The 24,962-nt window shown below is 34.3% G+C and overlaps 3 protein-coding genes across 5 annotated transcripts in view; 1 reads left to right on the plus strand and 2 right to left on the minus strand.

Annotated features, from left to right (window-relative positions):
• The first annotated feature begins 373 nt into the window (after positions 1-373).
• The window catches only part of LOC120335637 (tectonic-2-like), a 31,143-nt gene continuing 6,554 nt past the window's right edge, over positions 374-24,962 (plus strand). Inside the window, exons 1-8 of the mRNA XM_078109864.1 lie at positions 374-533; positions 795-880; positions 1,317-1,504; positions 1,996-2,140; positions 2,371-2,520; positions 2,768-2,888; positions 7,060-7,230; positions 7,791-7,979. Coding sequence (XP_077965990.1) covers positions 473-533; positions 795-880; positions 1,317-1,504; positions 1,996-2,140; positions 2,371-2,520; positions 2,768-2,888; positions 7,060-7,230; positions 7,791-7,979 — 1,111 coding nt within the window. The 5' untranslated portion in view covers positions 374-472. The remainder of the gene's footprint in view (positions 534-794; positions 881-1,316; positions 1,505-1,995; positions 2,141-2,370; positions 2,521-2,767; positions 2,889-7,059; positions 7,231-7,790; positions 7,980-24,962) is intronic.
• Positions 2,894-6,514, minus strand: LOC120336785 (uncharacterized). 2 transcript variants are annotated; one of them, XM_039404547.2, is made up of 8 exons: positions 6,294-6,514; positions 5,743-5,994; positions 5,316-5,423; positions 4,834-5,072; positions 4,461-4,755; positions 4,265-4,379; positions 3,586-4,181; positions 2,894-3,345 (listed from the first exon to the last, which is right to left on the minus strand). In XM_039404547.2, the coding sequence occupies exons 2-8, from the start codon at positions 5,980-5,982 to the stop codon at positions 3,166-3,168; spliced, it is 1,773 nt and encodes a 590-aa protein (XP_039260481.2). In that variant the 5' UTR covers positions 5,983-5,994; positions 6,294-6,514; the 3' UTR covers positions 2,894-3,165. The 2 variants fall into 2 exon arrangements, with proteins under 2 accessions (XP_039260481.2, XP_039260482.2); XM_039404548.2 differs by having other exon boundaries at positions 3,156-3,350; positions 6,294-6,513.
• Positions 8,307-19,339, minus strand: LOC120336787 (uncharacterized). 2 transcript variants are annotated; one of them, XM_039404552.2, is made up of 10 exons: positions 19,217-19,339; positions 19,005-19,135; positions 15,606-15,756; positions 14,035-14,159; positions 12,713-12,863; positions 11,892-12,208; positions 10,994-11,159; positions 10,214-10,580; positions 9,518-9,642; positions 8,307-8,679 (listed from the first exon to the last, which is right to left on the minus strand). In XM_039404552.2, the coding sequence occupies exons 2-10, from the start codon at positions 19,096-19,098 to the stop codon at positions 8,556-8,558; spliced, it is 1,620 nt and encodes a 539-aa protein (XP_039260486.2). In that variant the 5' UTR covers positions 19,099-19,135; positions 19,217-19,339; the 3' UTR covers positions 8,307-8,555. The 2 variants fall into 2 exon arrangements, with proteins under 2 accessions (XP_039260486.2, XP_039260485.2); XM_039404551.2 differs by lacking the exon at positions 19,217-19,339 and having other exon boundaries at positions 19,005-19,184.

Consider the following 24,962-nt stretch of genomic DNA (forward strand, 5'->3'; position numbering starts at 1 on the left):
ATATTTATACCGGTTCTAGTTTTGCTACCGGTAGCAGGCAATTAATTATACATTTACTACAAGAATTGCAAACACGGAATAAAACTAGACTACAACGCTCCCGCACTTCAACAGTGTCCGGACTCCGGACTTAAAGGTGGAGATACTAGCAAAGCCTGACTTGGATGCGGTGATGTGATTGATGGCCAGAACGTGCTGATGAGAGTCATGCATCATTCGTCATATATTATGTTTCACGTAAAAAATATAAACAAATTACGTCAGATTATTTATATCAATAAAATATAGTATTATCTCATTTATATATATTAGATATTTGTGTACTGTGTACCCAACATGTAAATTCAATAGAATACGTCGATAATCGTTATGAATTTAGGGGATTCCCCACATAACAAACGTTACCAAGACATTTTTAAGTTTTGGGCGGATAGGTTTTTTTTTCTGCATTATTCAGTTTTGAGAAGCAGTTATGTTTTTTTCACTGTGTATCGTTTGTTTAATTACTGGATTTTCTAACGGACAAACATCAGGTAAGTTACTACATACAGTCAGGGTTTTTTACTAGACCTAAATTGTTAAATACAAATAATTTTTTGGATAACAGGATAAACGTGCATAAGGTTTTCCTGTTTCTCCGCATATAGAGTAAAGTCAATAATAGGATTTAATCATATGGAATCAACATGTTTAATATTGATTGAATTTAAAAGCGATCATTTTTTGTTGTCATGTGGTAGATCATGCTAGATACTGAGGTATGTTTAAATTATATATCTATCTATGTTTTACAGGAACTAATCCAGCATACGAAAACATTGCTCCTTGTGGATGCGATCTGACTTTGAACCAATATGATAACAACTGCTGTTGTGACCCAGTAAGTTTTAACAATTGTGAAGTCCATGGAAGCAAACTAAACTTGACAATAAAAATGATTGTGTTAATTAATCACAATTAATTTATTTGAATGTATGTTAATTTTTCTCAGAATAACATAATAGAAATATGTTATAACATAGGCAATTCCTACTTTTTTATTTCAATATCTGATGAGTGGATATTTACATTTTTAAAAGATGATGTAATGGTATTTTTCACAAGGAATTGGAATTCTTACAAATCCTAACCTTGTCAAGCTTTATACATGTAATAAATAAATAATAAATTGAAGGACATGCAAGTTCTATCTGTAGCACAATGTTTCTAATAATTACCAAAATTTAGAAGGTGGAAAGTTGAATGAAATTAGATCAGGATCTCCAAATCGTGAAAGTCGACCAAAATTACCAAATTTTTTATTTTCATTTTTAAAGGACATTACGAATGAAGGGAATATATCAAACTGCATTTCTGGACCTTACGGAGGAAACTTCATGACTTTTGACGATAGAATATGTCGATTTAATCAATCTTTCACTCCTGATTGGTTTCCTTTCCTCTGCATTCAGTTTTTAAACTCTCCTGATCTGGGGTTGTATTACTATCCATCCATTGCACCAGGGTAACTTACCTTGTTATGGACATGATGTACAGCTTTTTTTTGCTAGAATGCTGTTTTAAAAATATTTCTATGTTTGTTTATGTACATCAGTTACAACAGTGAAAACTGAGTAAAAAGATGATCACTTCCCTTGTTTTGTAGATGTTACCATGTGTGATCCACTACCGCCAAAAGTCCTAGTCCCTAATTGCTGATGAAATTTCCATGATAAATGTTTTTGTCAATATCTCATGCTTTATAGGGAATTTTCCCTGAAGGGTTTTCCTTTTCGATGTTTTAGATTTTACATACAACCATATTTACTGTAGTTTTAAAATCAAGAATACATTCTAGTTTCAAATATTTTTGCTTCAGTATGCCAGAATATGACCCATCTTTGGGTCAAAAGCATTGTATATTTACATTGATAGAGGATATAGTATTCGATAATATAATATTTTTATGTTGCACATGGTGCGAACCTTCAGACATTAACAGACGACATTTCTTAGCTCAACAGTGACAGTTTCTTCAGTTCAATACAATTATGCCGAAGTAATATCGACAAGCGTTTGTGGCCAGAGCATCACACATACATATGGTGTTGCAATCGGTGCAAAATCTAGTGGTGTCGATACTTGTTTGAGACTGCCTCAAGTGAGTACAGCAAAATACACTATTAGCATATATATTTGTGGTAGAGCGACGCACAGAGTTATGAAATGGATTCATTTATCGGGCATTGGTATTAGAATTTTAATATATAATGTAACGTACGGTATATATATATATGTTGGTACTTGAATCTGACTGCATCAATTAGTGACAAATGGTGTTACTGCTGGTATATAAACAAAAGCCATAACCATTTTATCTATTGCATGTAGAATTCAATTTCTGGCAACTGTTTATCAAGTCCAGTTCGATATCTTGTGGATACAACAGCATCGTGTGATACAACAACATCCGAAATCCTCTGCTCAGCTGGAACGAAACTTGATGCAGCTTATTATACATCCTTCAGCATAGGCAATGTTGTAAGTGAACCAATAGACAATGCAAAATTAGCAGTTTTATAGCAATCTATGATCAAACGGAAGACTCAAAACCCTAAGCACCAAGTCTCCGAAAATTACTTCTGAAATCCTTTGCTCAGCCGGGACAGAGATTAATGTTACAAAACCTAAAACTAGCAGTTTAATAGCGACCTATCAAGGACTCTAAACCCTTCAAAGCTCAGGGTCTCCGAAAATTACTTCCTACTATGCGATAAAATATTTTCAGGTTGCCAGCGTCTCCTACTTTTGCTCTCGAACAATCAATGACCCTCTTTATGTGAAGACCAACCTTGGCTCAACAAGCACAAATACTGAAAGTCTTTTTCAGCAAACTTCACTGACAACAGGTATGTACAACATGCAATGGAACTTTATTATTATAAACAGGCAGAGATGACTGAATGATAAAATAAATATGGAGACTTCTAGAACACACGAAAACACATTATTATACCTAATCAGAACATTTTACACAAAAATAACAAAATAAAAACAATGATTATCATATGAAACTAGCAAAAGCACTACCAGTAAAAGCATGAATAGAAGGCTTGCAGTGAGTAGCACACAATAAAAGGATAGCAAGACAGACAGGGGTTAAAACGATGGAAAGACATTGGAACATTACCATGCCATGGGTACAAATGTATGTTGTGGAAGACCATTCAATGGGCTAAAATAGTTCAGGTTACGATTTACCTGACATTGATTACTACGAAATTGCTGTTCAAGTTGTTGTTCTTCAAATTGTTTTTCATATGAACGTTTTGCATTTCTGGTCATTCCTACGACCATGTTCCGGACCTGCTCTGTCCAAATTCAGTGAAAAATAAATATTGATTATGTTAGAGAATTGAGATAAAAGGTAGTATAGAGTTCGAAAGTCTATAATATATAGTAAGAGGGCTTGAATAGCTCTAAACAATCTCTTTCTACTGGTATGTAATACTGATAAAGACCAAGTTGTGTCAGTGATTTAGGCTTGAGGTTTCTGGAAAATGCGAAAGGTTCAAAAGTAAAATGGATTTATCAAAATGCATTCACCTTTTTGTACATCTCCACAATATCCGGTGCAGGATGTTTCTTCATACGCTTGTACAAACGATCACGGACAGCAATCATTTCTAAAATTTCATCAGTGATCCATGCTTTGTGCTTGTGATATACACCGTTAGCAGAGAAGTCACCTGATGCAGGTGAGTCCATTGCTGGACTGTGAATCGGAGGTGGCGTTTGTAAATTTGTTCCGTACTGTTGTGCTGGTACAGAATTGAGTTGAGGAAATCCAGAAATCGGTGGTGGCATCGGCAGCCTGGAAACCCTTGCGAGCGGGGTTTGTGCAATGCTAGTAACTGGATGAAATGGTAGTGGAACAGGCATAAAATTTGGAGGGGGTGGTGGAACAGGCCAACCAGGTAAAAATGGAGGCATGGGTGGTGGGATCGCATTCAGAGGTAGAGGAGACATATTGGTTAGACATACGCTGCCATTTGTGAACGAACCATTGGAAAGTCTTCTGCCTTGCATTGAATAAGGCAAGGGTGAAGATGGCCAAGATGCGCAAGTGGATGATGTGAACCCGCATTCTGAGCCAACATCATCGGAATCTACACTGCTGCCTGGTAGCCGTATTTGAAAACCTGCAAAGAAAATTGATTCATTTACTTGAAATAAAATTTTCTAACTGATTTCTTCGACCTGTATACCAAATCAATTTAGTCACCATTTGCTTTTGCACCATCACTCTCATTTGCAGATGACAGGTATCCAGAATCCATTGTGGAGCAAGTAAAGGATGAATGCAGCCTTTTCTTTGATGATTTCTTTGTGCCAATTGCCTATCAAATGAACAAAGAAAAGACTTCAGTGATCAAGCTTTCTGATATACATGGCAAGGATATAAGATAGTTGCATCTTACCTTCATGCAGTTACTCTCGTTGGATGACTGCGTCCCTTCATCATCTGCATCATTATCACTGCTGTGATTGCTAGAAGATTGTCCAGTAGATACTGGGCTTCCTCCCGGGTATGGCGAAGGATTTATCTCCATGATATGGCGATAGATATCAAAACCAGAATTATTAGTCAGCTTCTGAGCAACTTTATTCGAAGAATTTGACCATGGGCTATTTACTGATGTGGCAGACTTTGACGACTCCACGGCTTCTTCACCAGGAATATTCCAAATACTGGTATCATGATCAGAGTGTGACCTGTTCACAAGATGAATTTAGATTCACTATTTTTTAATTAACATTGGAAGTAATATAAATCGTGAAGTAAACTCTTACTCTTTGTCAGTTAACTCTTGCAACAAATTCCCAGCTTCTTTGCTCCAATCATCTACTGGTTTTGCACAAGCCAGTGATGTTGGATAGTAAGACTTCATGAAAATCTTCATGGCATCAGCAAAATTGTCAGTTACACTGCATGGTTTGATATTGTTGGATGTAACTTCTGCAACTTTATTTTGCTGTGGAGGTGGCAGCTGGGCCGAATCCATATCAGCATTCAAAACTAATCCGCGCTTCTACAATAGAGAGGTTGAGATCTTATGTAGATAACTAATGTCGGATATCGAGGCCACTCACGTCAAAGCTGTAGACAACTGTTTTGATCGTTTACATTTACAAAATCTTATTGTTCTCTATTGTAGAATGATGGAATTAAACTAGTATGTAGGGAAGCCTTTGCTGTTTTGGTCGATTGGGAGATATACTTTTGTGTAATATTAGCTTAAATTCCTCTTATTAGTCAATCATGCTAGCCTTACCTTCATGTTTTCGAATTCCTGATAAAGGACTTGGAATTGTGGTTGAGTTGGTTTTATTGGATCCTTTGGTGTTTCCAGGACTCTCGGTGGCATTTTTAATCTTGGTACCTAAATTGAAAGCAAGGTATTTAACAATGCTTTGGATGCCTGACAGATTCATGTTCTCACCAACACCATTAACTTCACATGCCTTTTAGTTCATTCATGGCCATATTTAAATTCTTTCAACGCCAAATTTAATTTCTTGAAACAGTACATTTGACAGATTTCTTGAAGCATTGAATGATAAATGATTTTTCTAACCCTGGGCATATTGCCAATTTCTCCCTTCGTAAAAATTTTGTACTAACTTTCTACTAACATCTTTGAATATTCTATCGGATGGTGGAGTTTGTTTATTACTATTTTAAGGTAGTCTTACATTTACCTCACACGCTGGTATGTGGATTCCTTGTCTTGGAATAGACGGTGGAATTGTGGAAACTGGCACTCCATTGTTATGGCTGAGATTTTGCCTAGTGTTTCGTGAAAACCGCACTGGATATTGTCGATTCTCGTGATAACCTTGCCTTTGGTATTGTGGTGTCCATCGCCTCCCTCGTTTATTATCGGCCATTACATGATTCACTGCGACTCCCCGTCTATGCATTCCTTCAGCCACCATCATTGGGCAGCCTTACTGTGGAAATGACAAGGTACATGTATATACTTGTCTGAAATGGCCGTTTGTTTACAATATCCCATGCCCTTGCCGAATATTCTTAGGTATGTTAAATATCAGGTGGACATTGTCCGGGTGAGAAAAACGGGTAGCAGAGCATTTGTCCAAGGTTGGACAATAACATAACCACAACCAGAGAAAAACATCTCGAACGATTCAGGATTACGGGAAATTAACGAGGAAATGCATCCATTTTGTGCAGCTATCTATTAGGACGTACAACCTGTTTATACAAGAGTAAAATGGATTCCACTTACCTATCAAATGTTGAGCTGGAAACAGGTCTTTTGTTTTGAAATCGCTATCGCTTGTCGTTCGGATTCAGAACCATAAAACGTGGGAAATAGAAATAAAAAATGGACAACTCTTAGCTGGTGAAAGTAATAGCAGCTCCTAAGTTGTTATTGAAAACCATACAACGTTATAAAAAAACATGTAACAAACGGAACACAAGAGAAAAGAAACGATGTGATCCAAATTTGCCGAGAAATCGAACCGTCCGCAGATATGACGTCACATGGCTAAGCTCCCGCGAAAAAATGCTCGACGTAAATTATCGGGGTAATTATTAGGAGTCGTGCAGAACAGGACATTATTTCTGTTTACATACACTGATTTTTGTAAACAAATCGACGTCTATGTACGGTTTGCTTCGTAGTTTTGTTCATGCAAATGCAAATTGTCAGCGAATACAGGTCTTTGAAATCGGACTTTCTATGATCATATGTCAGACATATTTCAAATGATGCATATGTAACCGAATGTGTGTAAATGGAATATGTATTGCCATTTCACGCGGGTTTTGTATGCCTAAGGAAGTTTTTCGCCACACATTGGTCTCAGTATCTTCCAACCATATAAAAAAAAATGTACAAATTTAGTCTAATTCATAGGATGCATCACATTTAATGTTATAAACTTTAAATATGTACGATTTTGATTTTTGTATCCATTTTTACTGAGTTTTCCATTAAGTTTATTTTACATTCTCCACGCTGATGACACTCATTTTTACACTATCAGACCCGACTACTTGCAACTATGCTGCACCATTATTTTCGTCTGCTGGCTCTTCTTGTCAAAATTCGGTGGCATCAGTCAGCTATACAATTACCTGGAACGGAACGAACATAACTGCTTTTGATGTTGCGGTTACTTTGGTAAATGTTAGCTTGACTACTACGGATTTAGTATGTAAGTATTATTTGACATTGTTGGGTGTAATATAAACGCATTGTTTTTCGAAGGTTTGCTATAAAAGCAAATTTGGAAATTAATGTTGATAGGATAACTACACATCCGAAATATATACAATAGGTTTTTCCTTACAAGGTAAATCTCGATTTTATATACCCTGCTAAATTGGCTGATAATGTTAACTTTTGTTAGGTAAATACGCAAGACCTCAAACAGTGACCGGCAGTCTAGGTAATATAAAAATAATAAACGATGATTAAGACTTTGTAATACAAATGAATTCTTCTCTGCATTCTATTACTAAGGACAAAATCACGATAAAAGGAATTTTAAATTCTAGCATGTAGCAAAGTCATGCAGTATACCATCTCAATTATACATGATTATAATTTATATGGTTGAATTCAATGAGGCACACCTAGGATCACCGCGGGGCCTATGGAAACTGCGTCTGTATATATTGCAGTGGCCAAAGGTTGGCCCTGCTGACAGCTTATTTATAAGTTCACTTTAAGATTCCCTACGACGCAATCATTTAATATTGTTCATGCTTACAGCTTCTGGATCTGGACCGAATTTTGTACTGGCTCAGAAATTCACTACAACGTATGTTCCATCAACTTCAACGAATGCTGTTGCACAGTCCGGAGATCCCGGTTACGAATATGGACTTCCAATTATCAGCGCGGAAGACACAGGAGCAACTGAAGTCAATGGGACGACGCAATTGAGCGTTTGGAGTTCAAGTATGTGTTCTGTTTATCATGTTTTTGTAGATTATCGTGTGTACGATCACGGAAATGAAGTTTAAGATAGCGACCATGTGAAAAAGGATACAGAAAGGACTGGGTTAATACAGATTTCCATAAAAATTATGATAGTTTTGACTACCAGTATTGAGTAAAGGCTACCTGTAGCTCTAGTTAAAGCTCAAAGCATACTTTTCATGCATTGCGTATTACAAATGTTGTTTAGTGGAATTTGTAAGTAATAGGATTATAATACCTTTGGCTGTATGGAATCTAGTAGTTAGTTTCTGAAATACCCTGAAGCGAAAATGAAAGAAGCTGTCGACCTTTCAAAATAGAATGATTTTATTACTGCAGCACATATAAAATTAACACTGTTCAAACCATTAAACAATCCCCAAAGTTGCCGACAATCACGTTTCACGATTCGTTGCACTACTCGGTTGATTTCTTATCATACAAAGAGTTTTAGCCAGGTTTGGTCATATCCTGGCAAACTCTTTCCAGTTATTTCGTTGCTCCATTTGGTAAATGGGTGCTGTTATTCATTGTCCTGCTGATGATAACTTCATTTCACTTGCGAACGACAATTTCACAATGTGATTCAACTTCAAACGTTCTTGATTCGATTGAAAATTTCTCACCGGTGTTGAATGTGTATCGTCCGTTAGGCTTTTCGACGATGAATAAGGCATGCCTAAAATGCAAAACGAAAGTTTTCAATGGCTGATTTATTCACTAATGTGATTGTGAAATTCGGATAATCTTGGTTGGGATTTTGAAATGTTGCTTGCTTCACTTTACTCTGACAATTTTTCGAATTCGTTTGCCCTTTTGTTTTGCTATTAAGATTTTAAACACCATCCTATGTATTCCAGTTTCATAGTGCCCTAACTTGTGTTGTGAATTTCCTCCGTGTCAAACAGTACATCGTAATATGTAAACTACACAATTACTGATTATCATCATATTGTGGTTCGTGCGCGCATACATAGTCTTCGAAATATCCAAATCTCAGCATGAGATGTACACGTGAGATTTATAGTGATTAGTGACCAATCGGATACATGCGTGTCGAGGTCCAAAAGCAGGGTTGTGGTTCAGGAGAAATTTATCACCGTCTCGGGTTGTAACTTTTTGGTTTCATAGATACGAACTCCGAGAAAAGCAAGTTTTGATAACAAAAGATTTTATGTATTCAAGCCTTAATAGAATATTACGAAGCTCTTATGAAGTGAATGCTTTTCAATTTTCGTTTATCGCGATCGAACGTCTGGCATCCCGATTCCGGAGAGTTAGAAAATACGACTCAAACTCCGGTGAAAACATGCCAAACTCCGACGTCACAGCCCTGGCCAAATGAGTCAAACCTCTTCATTTTTCAACATTTTGAAAACAATTCGTAGCCGATTTTACTTTTCAATAAAAATTTCGTAGAATCTCATAATTTGGGTTTTTACGATACGCGAATGGCAGCATTTTTTAATATGCTTAGGTACTACTCCACCGCCAGTTAAACAGAAAATTCGAAATACCTTTTCAAGAATCCTTGCCTACAATACGCTGGTTGATTATTTTTTTGTTGCATCACTTGTTCTTTCGGTAAAAACAAATCCGTGTTCCTTCGTTTCATTCCTCGACATTTGCGACAATCAAATCTCTAACGATATACAAGTATAAAATTTTATCAGCAAGGTATAGATGACGCAAATCTTACAATTATTCATGCTCTTGCAGTGCCGAAATTTGAGGTAAATCATGAGGTATAACAGAACTCATAAATTTCTTAATTACTTCTACGGAAATGCAGAAAATTTATTTAACGCTTAACCTTCTGTTTGTGCATGATTGTACACAAAAGTTCCAGTAATCTAGGACTATTGACACAAAATGTAAGTTCATTCTATGCTTTATGAGTTCTGCTTTATGGGATCACACTGTACTAAGTATGTAGCAAAGCTGTAATTTTATTGCCCGGTCTTGATTGTTAGTTATATGCGCAGCCTGTACTAACTAATGCTTAGCAATACGGCTGTTTCGCATACAAACATTTGATTATCCATCATCGAAAAGAATTTACATTTTCAGTTCTATAATACATATTAATGAATGGACATGCTATTGAGTGCTATTACCTTTTAAACTTATTTTTATATGTTTTATATTTTTACATTTGCTTTTTTATGTACCAACTTAAATTTGAATGACGTATTGTTTTCTGTACTTCTTACCTGTACATATGACTCAAAGAAAAACAGTTCAGCTTGTGCTTTTTCTTCTATTTCTCGCACTGGTACTTGATTTTCGGACGAAAAACAAGGGGATTGATATTGGTCTGTGATTTGTCGCCGTTTTCGCCTAATTTCCTCATTTTCTATGCTTCGTCTGTTACGCTGTGTAGCACAAAGTGGCGAGTTGTTTCCACAAAGGGATTCAACTTCATTTTGTGATGATGCATCTTCCGCTTTATTTTCTCGTCTCTTTCGTCCAGAACCATTTTGTAACGATTTTAATATTGTCTTGACTTGCGTAGTTGAATCAACTCGAGCACGACTCCTGTTTCTTCCAGATAACATGGAGAATGTAATGCCGAGAGAGCTGAAACGAATGAAATTTGAAGTATTTTGGTTTTGATTACTGATAACACGGAAAAGTCTATCATATATTGCACAAGTGATAAATGAATAGCAACGTGTTTCGTATGCGTGGCTTTATATATACCATACATGCAGGCAGATTCCCATAGGGGTCTTATGTGTTTCACCATATAACATTTAACAACGATGTTATCACTGACAGTGGTACTTCGTTGAGTTGGTTTGTAACATGTTGTAATATTCATTCATCTTCGATGTGATGGGTGTAATTTTTGTCAACGTGTTTCTGTTATGCCACCAGACCCTAGTATCTCATACCTTACTTACAACTAGTGGTTAACGATGTTTTTCTACTCTTTAGTGATATTTTTACATTGTTTATTATGGTAGCATCAATACTTTACGCTTACTTACTGGCAATTATTTATACAAGTGTTGTATTCAAAAAACATAACTCCTATTCCTGTGGTAAGTCTTCCGTTTCTCTTTAGAAGGGCGATCGTGCTGTCTGCAGAACGAGACCTTTTTGTACCCAGAGCCCATAGTCTTGTGGCCTGATTCAATGTGTTTTCACAATGTTCTGAAATAAGATGAAGTATTTTTAATTAGGCACAAATCTTTATCACGTAATAAGTGTAAGCTCAAAGACTTTTTCAAAATTGTGGTTTATTTGAATACTTTTGAAAATATAAATTTACGGTATTCCCGTTGTTTACTAGAAGTTATATGTGCTGCTGTATTGATGATTTGAACGCACTCGTAAGGTATAATTTCTTTATTATTTTCCTTAGTTACCAAAACAGGAGATCTATAGTTAAAAGTTTCCAAGTTCTGTGGTTAAAAAGGTCAAAAGACATGAGGATAAGGCAATTTTATTACTATTATTCATGGTAATCCAAAATCAGGAACTATCATTTTATTCATTGCGACAATTCCAGCAAGTTTACCGCAGAAGTTCAATGACTTGTAAAATTATTGTTTGCGTTATACTTATCATGCCTTTATCACGTATCAATTAAAAATATCTTCAAAATTGCAAATATTAAACAATAAGACAATAACTGATAGTTCTACCTCTAGACATTTTAGACAAGCCGTTAGGCGCCCAGAATCTCCGATAATAGTTGAGGCCTGCACACAAGCAACTGGTAACCATACATAAAAAAAACTTGCGGATCTATAACGACAGCGTGATCAAGTGAACCTGCATCTAAACAGACAAATACACAGACAGACCGAACGACTGAGAATAACGGTCTCCTGACCTAGAGCGGATATCCAATTATAGAAGTTTAGAACACATGATTCTTACCTTCACACTGTCGTTCTTTAATCAATGCTCGTAGAACGTTAATTGAGTATGCGCTGTTGTTACCATTTCTATCTTCATCATCGTCTTCCTCTTTACTTCTCCCATCAGCCGGAGTTGAGTCAAGAAACTTTTCACTCCGGACACTCATACTACCTCCGGAGCTAATAGAAAACATTGCATTTTCATTTTTCTTAATTTCCTCGTTTTGTGAGTCACCGGACCTTGTAGTGTTATCTTCGTCTGGTATCGGTACTGTAGTGCCATTGTCGACAGAAAATAATCCATCTTCTTCGCCGTTGTTGACAGTGAAAAAGCAACTAAGATTCAAATTATAAAAGTATTATGAGGTGAAGTTTCCTGGTTCACGCTACCATACACCTCTACTAGAACTGTTGACATAGAAATGGATATTATGGTCCCAATCACCATAGATTTTGGGGGTCTCCCGAAGTACGCGCCCACAAGTACCTCTAGTGGGCGTAGCATAATGATTTTCGCGTATAATATTCCTCACACCTGACTACGCCAGCCAAAAATTACGCCACTATGGCGTCACAATCACGTCAAAGTATAGCTACGATTGTCCGAAATGGCATCTGCGCCAACTATAATGAACTCATGCTATGTAGACAGCCCAAAGTGAGCAGTGGTTTTCAGAACTCTTTTGGATCACACCACAAACGATACGAAACGAAATTCACGTTTGTATGCATTCATGAGCGTTTTATTCTGAATATACATAATAATCACGAACAGGGGAATATTGCATTTTTTAAAGCAAAGTAGTTTAAATTCCAAGGTATATTATCTTAGATACATACCTGTTTTGTCGAAAAATATCATATGCTAGGTCAGGATTTTCCAGATAAAGTTTACATGAAAGACTTTTATCCGTTTCTTTCTTCTTTTTGCATTTCTCAACGTACTTCTTAGAATACTTGTATCTGTATCTTAAGGTTTGAATTTCGGAATCTAAAAATACAATAACAAGATTAGTATTTGATAATAAATTGTGTACCTTACAAATTAAATCCGTTCATCATATATATTCAGACAAGGTCGCTGGAACTTAATCCAATCAAAATCCAAGTTCTGTCGGCATATGCTTATGGTTAGGCTTGTCCGTGGGACCTATTTTTCTGTCCCATAGCAATTTATGCCTGTTCCATCCCATCCCTCAGGATTCCCATTGGTATAAAATTCAATGAAAATTGTTAAATTTAGGTTTAGCGTCTACTAAATAGGAATACATGTACAAAGAGACATGCAAAACAACTAAATTTATTGACTTTGTTAAATTTAAATTCAGAACTATTATACATGAGTCCATCAGCACCTTCACGAAGTATATTGTTAATGCTGAATACATTTTGCTCTTTATAACTAACAAGAGAGCTATGCTCAAATATATGGACACGAAGTCCATAACGAAACCAATTCCCCGAAAATCATACGGTATTTCGTGTCACATGGGAAATACAAATGTGTGCTGTCCCATCCCATTCCATGGCACGTTGGTACCACTTTCCGTACACTAAAACTAGCCAGTAATAGCCACGGCGTCGTCTATTTTAATTTTAACCAGGTATACTTAGTTGTGTGTAGCGTCACCGATATATATTGGTGTCACCTGGACGAAGTCAGTAATGATATGTTTATTCATTAGCTATAATATTTTTCATTCAAAATGCGTCTAATTCCCGTTTCTTATTGTATTAAGTTTATAATATACAAAATAAAGCAATTTTTGATTTTTAAACTTTTGCGACTAGGCTATTTCCATAGGTTAAGAATATAACTCATACAACCACGTTCACGCTGACAAGGGACGATTTTATCTTAACGATTCAGCATATAGTATTGGAAGTGAACTTGGTATCCATTTCAGCAATTAAAGATACAGCATTGAAACAGGTTTTTGGTGATATTTGTATGAGAAAGTTACATTATATTCTAAAATAAAACAAGGGCGTTTTCACTTTGTTGACTTTTGTTGTGGAAAATAAATGATAATATTAACCTCAGTCACGATATTTGTTCGGCATTTACAAATCACAAATTTGTCAAATATACGTTTTTCACTTTTTCGGCACTTTTGCGTTTTTTTTTTATTAATAATAAATAAAAGTTCAAATAGGCTTACCGATTGCGTTACATTTTCGTAATTGTACATCATCTCCTATGCAGTTGCCATGTGTTGGACAAACGCGACTCCGAACCCGGAATCCTGACATTATAGTGCTCGAACAAGTGCTCCAATCACTCCATCTGAAAAAAAACGAGAGAGCAATTCTCAAATAAGTTGCCATGAAGATCATAATATGACTGAAATGGCCACTGCAATGTTTGCAAATTCTGAAAGTGGTGTACCGAATTTCATGAAGAATTATAATGAATGTCATGTGAAAGTGTGCTCGTTAATTATAAAAATTCGCTGTGAAACATCGGACCCGTAGGGTTCAAAGAAAATGAAGAAACAAGTCATAGCCCTTTAGCGTTCTTTTCCCTCTTTATGCGCTGAAATTTTGAAATCGATTGACCCATTACTTGCCGAAAAAGGGAATTTTTTCACCACGATTTTGCAATTTCCATGGTAAGGTTACACTTGGAATCCTATAAAGTGTTAACCAATCTTTGAAAATACGAGTATTAATCGAAAACTCAAATTATCTTCTTAGGAGTCACTCAAATGTTCTTAATGTGTAAATTTTAGTCGTTTTCAATTACTAGGTTCAGTGCAATCACTCACTTCTGTCAAACAATTATTTGCACTTTTCACCTTTCTATTGAGTCAAATTGTGTGTTGCGACATCTGATTGGATACAAGATATTGGTGGTTTTATGACGATGTCGTTCGTAATTTACGTAACTTAGATTTGGTTTGTTCGCAGACGATTGTCTTGTCATTTGGTTTTTATTAAAGAAGGTGGTTTATTAGGAATGCAAAATAGATGTTAATTCCAAGAAAATGTTATAAATTCATAATATTTAACAAGAAAATAGCAGTTTACATTTTTATTCGTGTAATTTTGGTCTCCAATACGACAATTAAATACATTTTCTGTGAAATTTTAGACAAATGCCACCTTTTTATTGCGACCTACTCTAACCGCAGACAGTGTATTTTATGAAATATAAAGCTAGTTCTCGCGCATTTTTCCAGTATTCATGAAAGTTTGAACTGACAATGACCTTTTATTTCAGTCGCTAAATATGCACAAAGTATTAACGCAGCAAAAATAAATTCGCAATTATACATCAGAAAACTTGCTATACTTCTTCATTCATTTACTTCACGAGGTTCGTAAACTTGTTCTCTCAAATTACGGAGTATCTTACATCCAATACTTGACTAACCGGGCCAAATAGAGCATTAACCATCCTTGACGGCGTACTTATATTTACGATATATGAAAGGTGGTCGCTCGGTTAGATATCATATGAAATGTATGCCTCCAAGATTTATTTCAACATTTGATATAATTTATAATCAGGTATGCCACTTCGCGACTATCAAATTAAAAATACTGGAAATGGTGTTTTTCGTCCAGTTGTTACAGTACAGAAGGAATATCTATAATATTTGCAATAGGAACAGAATTCCTTATTACCGACCTAATAACACACTAACATTTCTTACCAAAAGTAGGTTGAAAAGTCGTATATTGAATATCAAACATGCCAAAAATACTGCTCAAAATAATTTGTTCTTACTTGCTCCATTTTGGTTCTTGTCCTCCGTTACCATTTTCCTCTAATATTCTTTCTTCCGGAGCTCGATTATCTTGTTCGGGTTCAGTAGACAACGGATAACTATCGGTGGCTGGTCCGGTTTGAAATGTCGGTTGAGGCGATAAAAGAGCTTCTAGAAAACGAGATAGAAGTTTATAATTTATAATGAATGTATGTTGTTAAAATATGTCATGAATTTCTTTCTTACTTCCAGTAGGATTGCCAACTTGATAATACGTTTGTTTCTCAAGTTAACGATTCCAGAAATAAAATCGAACATGGCTTCATTTCGACAATTTGTACACTTAATTGATTAACTCTTTAAACATTGACAGCCTTTGCGTATGTTTTTTTGTTTATCAAATTTTCATACATGCAACAAATACGGGCGGATGGAACAATGGCAGTTTCGATTAATATTTGCTATCTATACAAACTGTACATTGAAGTCGTGTTGCGTAGTTTCGAGTGAAAAGATTTGAATTTTAGTTTTGAACTTTTGCATTCAGCGTTATCTTATTCTATATCTTGTATGGGTTATTTCTAGTCGAATGAGATGAACATCAGTACATCCCGGCGTATTTATATTATAGGTTACCAATGAGTCGTGACAGTGCTCCTTGTCGCGAATGTATGTATAAATATATATTAATGAGCTTCCAATGAGCTATTTTTTGAATGTTCAACAGTCTTCCACGGATTATCATGTTTTGAGAAACCTCCTAAACACGGATTTAAAGTTTTAGTTTATTTGTGTAGACGGCAAGTTACAACGGAAAGTTTATTGTTTGCATATTATTTCTTTAGATTTAATTTATTATCGTTTATGGTAATGACATTTCAGGTTCAACGGAATCAAAATCAGTATCTTGTGTACCGTGCAGATTTCCCATACCAATCTTTTAAAATCAATTTATCAAAATTTTGCAATGGGAGCACTGAGTTTAGTCCGCGTGTACGTTTATAAATTTGTAATTTTGGATAACGCGAATTTCTTGCCAGTAAGATCCATATAATACTATTGCTATTATGAGATTATAGCGTCCTCATATTACTAATAGTAATTTCATACATGCGTGCGTTTCTCTGATTTAATTATATTTTGTTTCCGCTCTAGAACAGCTTTCTATAAATCTCTTTTAAAAATTTGCGATAGTTTTTCATGTTTTTTTGCATTCTTAGCCGGTCAGTTTCGTTTCCTATTCAGAATTAAAAGAAAAGACATTAACTTTCATCAGAAAAATTCTATTATTGTCAGTTATTATGAGATTAGGGCATATATTTTATATTCTTTTACAAATATTTATAATTATTCCGCGTGCCGTTCTGTCCAATTATATTTTTAATACCATTTTTAAAATTTTTGTGCATAAATTAATCACGAACTTTTTCGCGCGTATAATACTGATAAACAACAAAATAATTATATTCTTTCCAAATCGCACGGATCACAGATGTACCATGCTTGACCGTATGTAATATATGATTTTTGTTAATTAACAATAATTAAACACATTAAATATCATTCCCGTTGATTCTCGCCCAATGGTAGTTTTACCATAATTTAGAAATTAATCCCGCATGTAATGGTGGTATATAATAATACATACCCTGAAATTAACCGCCGTTGCTCATTTTAAATATCCAAGAAGTCATACTCTTAAAAATAAACACAATCTACTGAAAACTCATAGAATTTGGAAATTTTGTTTTTCGAAAAACTCCGTTTCGGAGGATTTGTCGCTCGAATGTTTTGCAACATCGTATAGTTACATAGTTTCATTGTTTTTTTGTATTCCAGTGGTCGCCTATAATCTTTCTTGGGGATGAGTCTTCTTTACTTCTGAGTGAATGCGCGTGACATCGCTTTGAATTAATTTTAATGAAAAAATATTTTTTATATCAAAAACAATCGCGTGCTGGTAAGCGTTTTGCATTTCGACACTTTCCTATATGCAACTAGAATAAAAGCGCCGAAAATTTGGTTAACTGTAACAAATAAAAATGAGCATATAAAACAAATTTCACGGTGCGTTCTAGAAGCGTTGAACAGTAACAAAAGATGACTGTATAAAAGTAAATCCGAATACAGAATTATAGAGTATAATATTGCGACACGAATATTTGGAACAGCTAATTAATTGTTAACCTGATACATATAACTATAAAATAAATATATTGTCGGATTCAAACCGCATAACCCAATATGTTATAAAATGGACAGGTATTGCCTAACCGGGAAGAATCCGTTAAAAATAATAGTAGTTCGTTAGATATCAGATTGTACATAACCGTGTTTGAAGTGAAAGCATTCATACTACGTATAAAATAAATAATGAAAAAAAACAGAAAATGTCTAGTCATCAAGATTACACTGTTACTAAAAAAATTATTCTGGGAACAGATCTGTTAAAAAGTCGTTATATCTCTGGCAGCGCTTTGATGTTAAAATAACTTAATTGTCATGATTAAAATATGGAATTGATTCAGTCATAATACGAAATTTTTAAAAATATTGGTAACGCATTTAATTTTTTTTTTGTATCGGACAAGAAATAATATTTTTTTTATTAATATTTTGATTTTGAACTGAGTGAACTTTAAATATAGTTTCAGTTTCTGTACGTGCGGATTTACAAAGTCATTTGATCTTGGGAAACTTATTTATTCTTACTATTCCTATTTATTTTTTCAGCGAAAATGCATGTATTTCATGGAATTATTATACATGATTGTCTGGGTAATTTTTTCAATACACATAACAAATTTTTCGTATGCTTTATCAGGCAAAAATTGGTTAGTTGGACCAATTACTGCAGGGTATCTATCTACCTACATTTGGAATTAGTAAACAAAAATCTTCAAAGTATGATTTCGAGTCCGATTTTTTAGAACAAATCACAGCGTTATCCAATGTGCTGTACGATGTTTAATTGGTTGTATTATTCTGATTTTCGTGAGTATGCTCGAGATAATCCTGTCTGTGTTCGCCCATGAAATCCATGATTTGAGTCTCATTTGAGCTAGATTGAACGCCATTTCAACTCTGATGTCACAAGAAATGTGAGGGGTCTTGCAAAATCTAATAGTGAATGTTTCCCCGAGCATTGACTTGTTCATTTCAGTAGCAATGACCAATCCGCAACAAGTTAACGATGATATAACGAAAACTTGTGCCTTTGCTCTGAGAGATTTTTAAGCATGTTTTTGACAACGCTCGTTTCCGTTTTTTTTGTTTACTTTTTTTCAGTGTTTAATTGTGTTTCCAAAATTTAGGTAGGGATTAAATAATTCAATTGTCATTTTGTCTTTTGAGACTTTTTTGTTTAGCTGCATTTTGGTCAAAAAATAAGTATGCCATATAAAAGTTTTATTATTTACCTAGTGCTGATAGATCCTGTGCTTTTCCGCTCTTGTACAGACTTGATATAATAAAAATATACAATCCTGCTTTTACGAAAATAAAGTCTCCCATCTTTTCCAACAAACGTCTGATTTTAAATATCTATTATCTGCGAAAAGCGCATAAAACGTTATTACTTTGCGGTTAAGCTGTTGAAAACAAAATTGAAAATTAATGGAATTTTACACACTTCAAAACACGTAACTACGCTGGACTCCTTCGTCTGTGACTTTTTTCAGCTGGTCCATCCTTGTGCGTATGTAATGCACATACATATCAGGAATAAAGATGACTATTCGATGTGATTCAAGTCAAGATTCAAAAATATTTGAATCACATACCACAAAAACGCGACTGTTGTTGGGACCACCACTTGCTTGTATCCCAACATACTTATTAAAAAAAAAACGAAATTCCGTAGAGTGAGTACCAGGTTAGGGTTAGGTCATAATTTTTTTCCGATTTTCCTTATTTTAGTTCTATTATAACTCCGGGGACTGTCTGTGTTAGCCAATTGAATATACCCCCCTGTCCATAGGTTTCAGTCCCTTTACACAACTTGATGTAAAGTAGGCGAACAAAATTAGTTACCTCCATATTGGTACGCACAGTTCTGGAGCGCCGAGGAAAAAATCTAAATAACACAGCTAATATATTTTATGGCAAAAATAACTAAAAAAGGAATACCACACACATGAAAACATTCATTTTTTTACCGAATTGTTTGATTGGATTTTGTAAAATAATAAACACACAAAACTAATCATCGATCTTCTATATCATTTTAATTATTTAACCCCTTTAAATCTACACTGGCTGTTTTTTTTTGAGATGTCGTACCAGGGAGACGATAAAATATGACCCCATTATGTACTTTCAATTTCCACTGAATATCACGGTTAGTTACCGCAAATCACCGCGACATCCAACCTTTTTCTGTTGTCAGTCTACTATTATTGATTGTTGTTCATCCAACATTTTCGTTTCTCTGCACTAAAATATATAACTTCTAAATCCAGCTTACCTCTTATATATACACTTGGTCGCAAGTTTATATATGATAAAGCCATTAAATAACTAATTACGCGAAACCTAGCTTCTCACACCTGCTTATTTCGCTTAATATCTTGTCGCGCTATGGTCATGTCGTGCGCGGTATCTTTATCGTCAGAGTTGTGTAACATATGCCACGAGAATTACTATTTATTTCCATATTTAATTACATTTTCCACCACTGTTTTTTTTTTTATTCTGAATAAATAGACGTAATTTTTTTCCGCACTGTTTAAAATTTAGTTTATTTTACTATCTTTTAAAGTAATTCAACTGGTCAAAATATTGATTTGTGGAAATATGTCTGTCTGCACTAAACTTGTCCTTGATGATTAACTTTAAAATAATTTGATTTCATTTTGCGCATTGATTCTATTACCTATTTGCCGAGCAAACTTTTCTTGGTAATTACATTTTAATTTGTTATTTTGACGATATTTTGTATAAATGTCACGTGAAATGAAATATTTATCGTTTTTTTTTAAGCTCTAAACTTAAAAATTTATTGATGTTATCTTTTTTTTCGTGAAATTTACCCTTCGTAATAATAATCGTAATAATATTTTTAAGTTATTTACTCGATTTTTTCGGATTTTTACCAAACAAATATAAAAAACATGCGACCGAAAAAAATCATAATCTAACTGATCTAAAATGCAAATTATAATGTGTTACCTTAAATTCCATTTGGATTTTAACGGCCTTACTAATTTGGTATTTTCTTGATTATTTACGCTTTTAGTTTAAAAGTTGTTGATGTTATCTATTTTCGTAGAATTCGACTTCAGTAACAATAATATGATCAATATTTTATCAGTTATTTACACGACTTTCCGTATATACTAAAAAAATTTACAATAAAATAAATCTTAAATGTAAATTATTTTGTGTTATTTTTGATTTTGATTTGGATCTCAACGGCATTACTGTTTTGGTATGGTTTAACACAAATGAAACCAAAATCCAAGTTATATGCCGAAGGGGCCGTCGATACCATTTTTTACTTTCTAAATATGTACTAAAAAAGAATGTTACAATTATGTAATATTGAACAAGTTTTTAGTTGGGAATTAATGAAAGAAGATGAATGAACATTGTTATGACCGATTTTCTGGACTGATATTCAAATGCCAATTGCTTGATAAAATGATTTTAAAATTAAAAATATTCCATTAACAATCCATATGAACAATTTTAAGCGATCGACAATGCTAATATCAGTATATCGAATCGGAATGACAATTACCTTTTAGAAAGAAGTACTGTCGTGTATCAATATAAACAACATAGCTCAACAACCACGAAAGACAATTTTGACACCACACTAGCGAAAGAATTTATTGTTTACATCACAACGTGATATGAAAATCAGTCGTTCAGTTACACATCAGGGGACGCTTTTACATGGCCTCGTTCCGAGCGTGTTTTATTCGTGATTCACTTCTCTATAATAAAAAAATGCGGTTGTTTGGCGTCACACATTTTGTTTAGCTTCCTTTAAAATCAAATGGCGATTGGGAAAATAAGCGATGCTCAAATAAATAGACATGAAGGCCAAAACGAAGTAATACCGTTACGAGTATGCAATCTCTCATAGTAGACTACCGGTACCTTCCTCTTCACGACTAACGCGAACGCGGAACCGCCACAAGGTGCGCAATTTTCGATGACGTCATCGCACACAAAAAACGAATTCAATAGAGCCCACAGAAATTTTTGAAATAAATAAAAATAATAGGGATAGCCTTCTAGCGAAAAATACTATCTATAATTAACCACTGAACATTTCAAAGCAATTGGTCCAGTAGCTGACGAGAAAAGCGATTTTTCCATGACGATAAGAGTAAAGATACCAACAAGAACAACAACAACAACATATTACCAAAACGAACCATATGTACATTTTGTGTCCAATAATATAGCAAAAGCTGTAGACATTCCCTCCACCGTGGGAAACTAGAAATGTCAAAGCAAGATCATTCTTAATTAACGTCATATGTTAATTAATGAGAACGTCGGATTGGATTTTGATGGACACTATGTATTGATTATGTCATATTTATCACTGGCCCGCTCTTTCCTCACCTTATACTCAACAATACTAGCCATTGTTCTATACCAACTTGTTCCATATGGGACATGGGTGCTAATTAAGAAATTTTATTTCATTTCTTGACGCAATTGCGACATTTAATATTTTAAAAACACGAATCACTTTAGGAGAAAAAACCAACATTTTTATAACATTTATAACAAGTGGTCACTAATTAATAGACAATAATCATAAAACGTGGGAAAATTTCATATATTAAGTTTATTATATAAACTATGTAAATGCGGTAACATTTCATGCGGGAATGGAACTTTTTCCACTTCTGATTTTGCTTCTAAAAAAATAATGAGTGAAACAAGGTGGCACATTACAATAATTATATATTTCACACTGAATGAATAGGTATTCTCCTTTTATTGCTTCACAATTCATTTTGTGATCAGTTTTCTATGAATTTGTTTATCTTACGTTAGATTGGGAATCGGGAAACGCAGAGAATGGCTGGCCTTTGGCAATAAACTAAACATACGTGTCCTAATCTCCCCTAGGATCAAAGAAACGAATCGGAACATAAATTGTGGGACAATCATGTGATAGTGGTAGCCTACTCTTTGCCTTCTTTACTCCTACGTTTGTGTTGTGTTGTGAATGAAACATTATCTTTGCTCGTTGGTTAGGCACTGAAATTGATACGGGAAACTCTGGTCTAACCAATCTATTACACACTGGGTGACGTGGGAAAATGGGATTTTGCCCCTGATCATAATATACTAGTCGTTTTTGCAGTTTATTTTTCATTTTGAATATGATTTATGTCAGTCATATAACGCAAAATTTATAACGCCATTCTACTATCCTTAATCTATTTCCATCTTTATTTCGAGCTCAATCTTAATCTTAAATCTGAACTATCTTCAGTTTCTTGTAAATTTCGAGCCATGATTGTTTGTCTGTTATAGTTTGATAGATTGCGAACATAATTACATCATATATATATATAAGATTAATTTGTTAAATTAAGCAATATTCCAATATTTACTAATTACTTTCTATAATATAATTAATTTAGACATTGATTGATTTTTAAGAAAATGGCGAAAAGCCAAAATGGGTGGAACTGAGTTCAATTCAATTTCAACCAATCATATTAAAACTTACATTTCTACTTGATCGTGATTTTCTCAATGCTATACGAGTCGATGTATTATTGCATCATAAAGGCACAATACAACTATGGAGATTTTTGTAAAAAGACGTAAAATTTATTGCGATTACTAGCTCTCGTGTACTTCGGTACTCGTTTCTGGGCCAAGTACGTGTCATCATTCGTCTTCACTAGCTTATATGTTAATATTAATTAACTCTTGCTTTTGAATTTATATATGAAAACATATCATGACTTGATTATAAAAAATACTTATTTTTATCATGAACAACATTTCCTCTTTCTGCTTTTGGTTTCTGTCATGAAGAGGATGCAATTACTTCAAAGTTACGTCACAAAGCTTTTTTTTCGATGTTTTCGTTCCGAACCAATGTTTGTTTCAATCGTTATTGTATTGGTTGTTTACTAATTAACATATCTAATAAACAGAAATGCTGATAGCGAAATATATGACATAGTTGCATTTTAAAATGTAAAATATTCACTAAATCGGAATTTTAATTCTGCTGTGCCAACATGGTCCAGTACAGAACTCTAACCACAAAGCTGTTTTTCCCAGCTTTAAATTTGCTATTACTAAACGTTGGTATCCTTTCATGGGATGGGAGGTGTATACAATACCCTGGCTTCGGATATCGTGATTTTATGGGTCTGCTTCATCTAATTCATATTTTTTGCAAATTCGAAATATTCCAACTTGACCAAAAACGAAAATTCAAATATTTGGAAACCTCGACGACGTTTCCCGAGGGAAATTTTAGTGTGAGCCAGTGGATATCAACAATCATTGTGTTCAGCTAATTTATTTCGTGACCCATAATAATAACCCAAATAAATTTGAATGAATTCTCTTCACTTTAGTTCGTCTGCATGTTACTACAATCATAAATTGTACTTGCATATCATAATGAAAAAGGCCGGTGCGCATTACAAGCAAGACATACAACTCGACGTAGTTCGGTAAACCATGAATGCAGATTAAGCCGATAATAAACAATATGTGTCAATGCATATCAAACTAAACATCACTATGTTACAGTGTAGCAAGACAATCCAAATGCATCTCTTTGTTATAGTTATGGGCTGTGTTGGCCTTATCCCAATAATTTGTTATTACTATAGATATTCTAGAATAACACTTTGTAATCAATTTCAATTGATATTAATCTAAGAGGATATAGCTCTAAATTCCTGATATAGTTCAATTTATTTCAAGAAACTTTGGCACAGAGAATTTCCCTTCCCCCCACAATAAAAAAGTTGAAAACTAATTTTGATTATCAGTATTAGGAAAAAATTTGGACCTTTGTTTACAGCGGATTTTTTACATATCTCCAGTTGAAATAATAAAACAACATAAAAACCAAATTAAATAGTAAAACACTGTCGTGCAAACTACCGATGTCATTACGTAATATGAACAGATAACAGTATTGGTTTTCTTCCGATAATTATTGGTTATTAAAATTAACATACTTTCTTGTTTATAATTAACACATCGAATTAAGTGGCCAATCTAGGATACACAACAACTAATTACCCATGTTCAATTTAATAATTAATTAATTAGACCACAATCACCTAAAAACATGTAATCAAAATAAATTTGCAAAATTTTATCATCTTGCACAGCCGGTACCAGCACACTTTGTTGAATTGTTGTTG

This window comes from Styela clava, chromosome 2 (genome assembly GCF_964204865.1).
Source record: "Styela clava chromosome 2, kaStyClav1.hap1.2, whole genome shotgun sequence".
In the NCBI taxonomy this organism is placed as follows: Eukaryota; Metazoa; Chordata; class Ascidiacea; order Stolidobranchia; family Styelidae; genus Styela; species Styela clava.

Bases quoted from the DNA above. Each gene is read 5' to 3' on its own strand.
- LOC120336785 (XM_039404547.2), bottom strand. From the start codon at position 5,982: ATGATGGTGGCTGAAGGAATGCATAGACGGGGAGTCGCAGTGAATCAT. The intron at 5,424-5,742 runs GTAAATGTAAGA...CTTTCAATTTAG, and splicing joins TCCACATACCAGCGTGTGAG to GTACCAAGATTAAAAATGCC. The intron at 4,182-4,264 runs GTGACTAAATTG...TTTTCTTTGCAG, and splicing joins TGATGGTGCAAAAGCAAATG to GTTTTCAAATACGGCTACCA.
- LOC120336787 (XM_039404552.2), bottom strand. From the start codon at position 19,098: ATGGGAGACTTTATTTTCGTAAAAGCAGGATTGTATATTTTTATTATA. The intron at 11,160-11,891 runs GTAAGAATCATG...ATCTTATTTCAG, and splicing joins TAAAGAACGACAGTGTGAAG to AACATTGTGAAAACACATTG. The intron at 10,581-10,993 runs GTAAGTAAGCGT...CATTCGTTTCAG, and splicing joins ACTTGTATAAATAATTGCCA to CTCTCTCGGCATTACATTCT.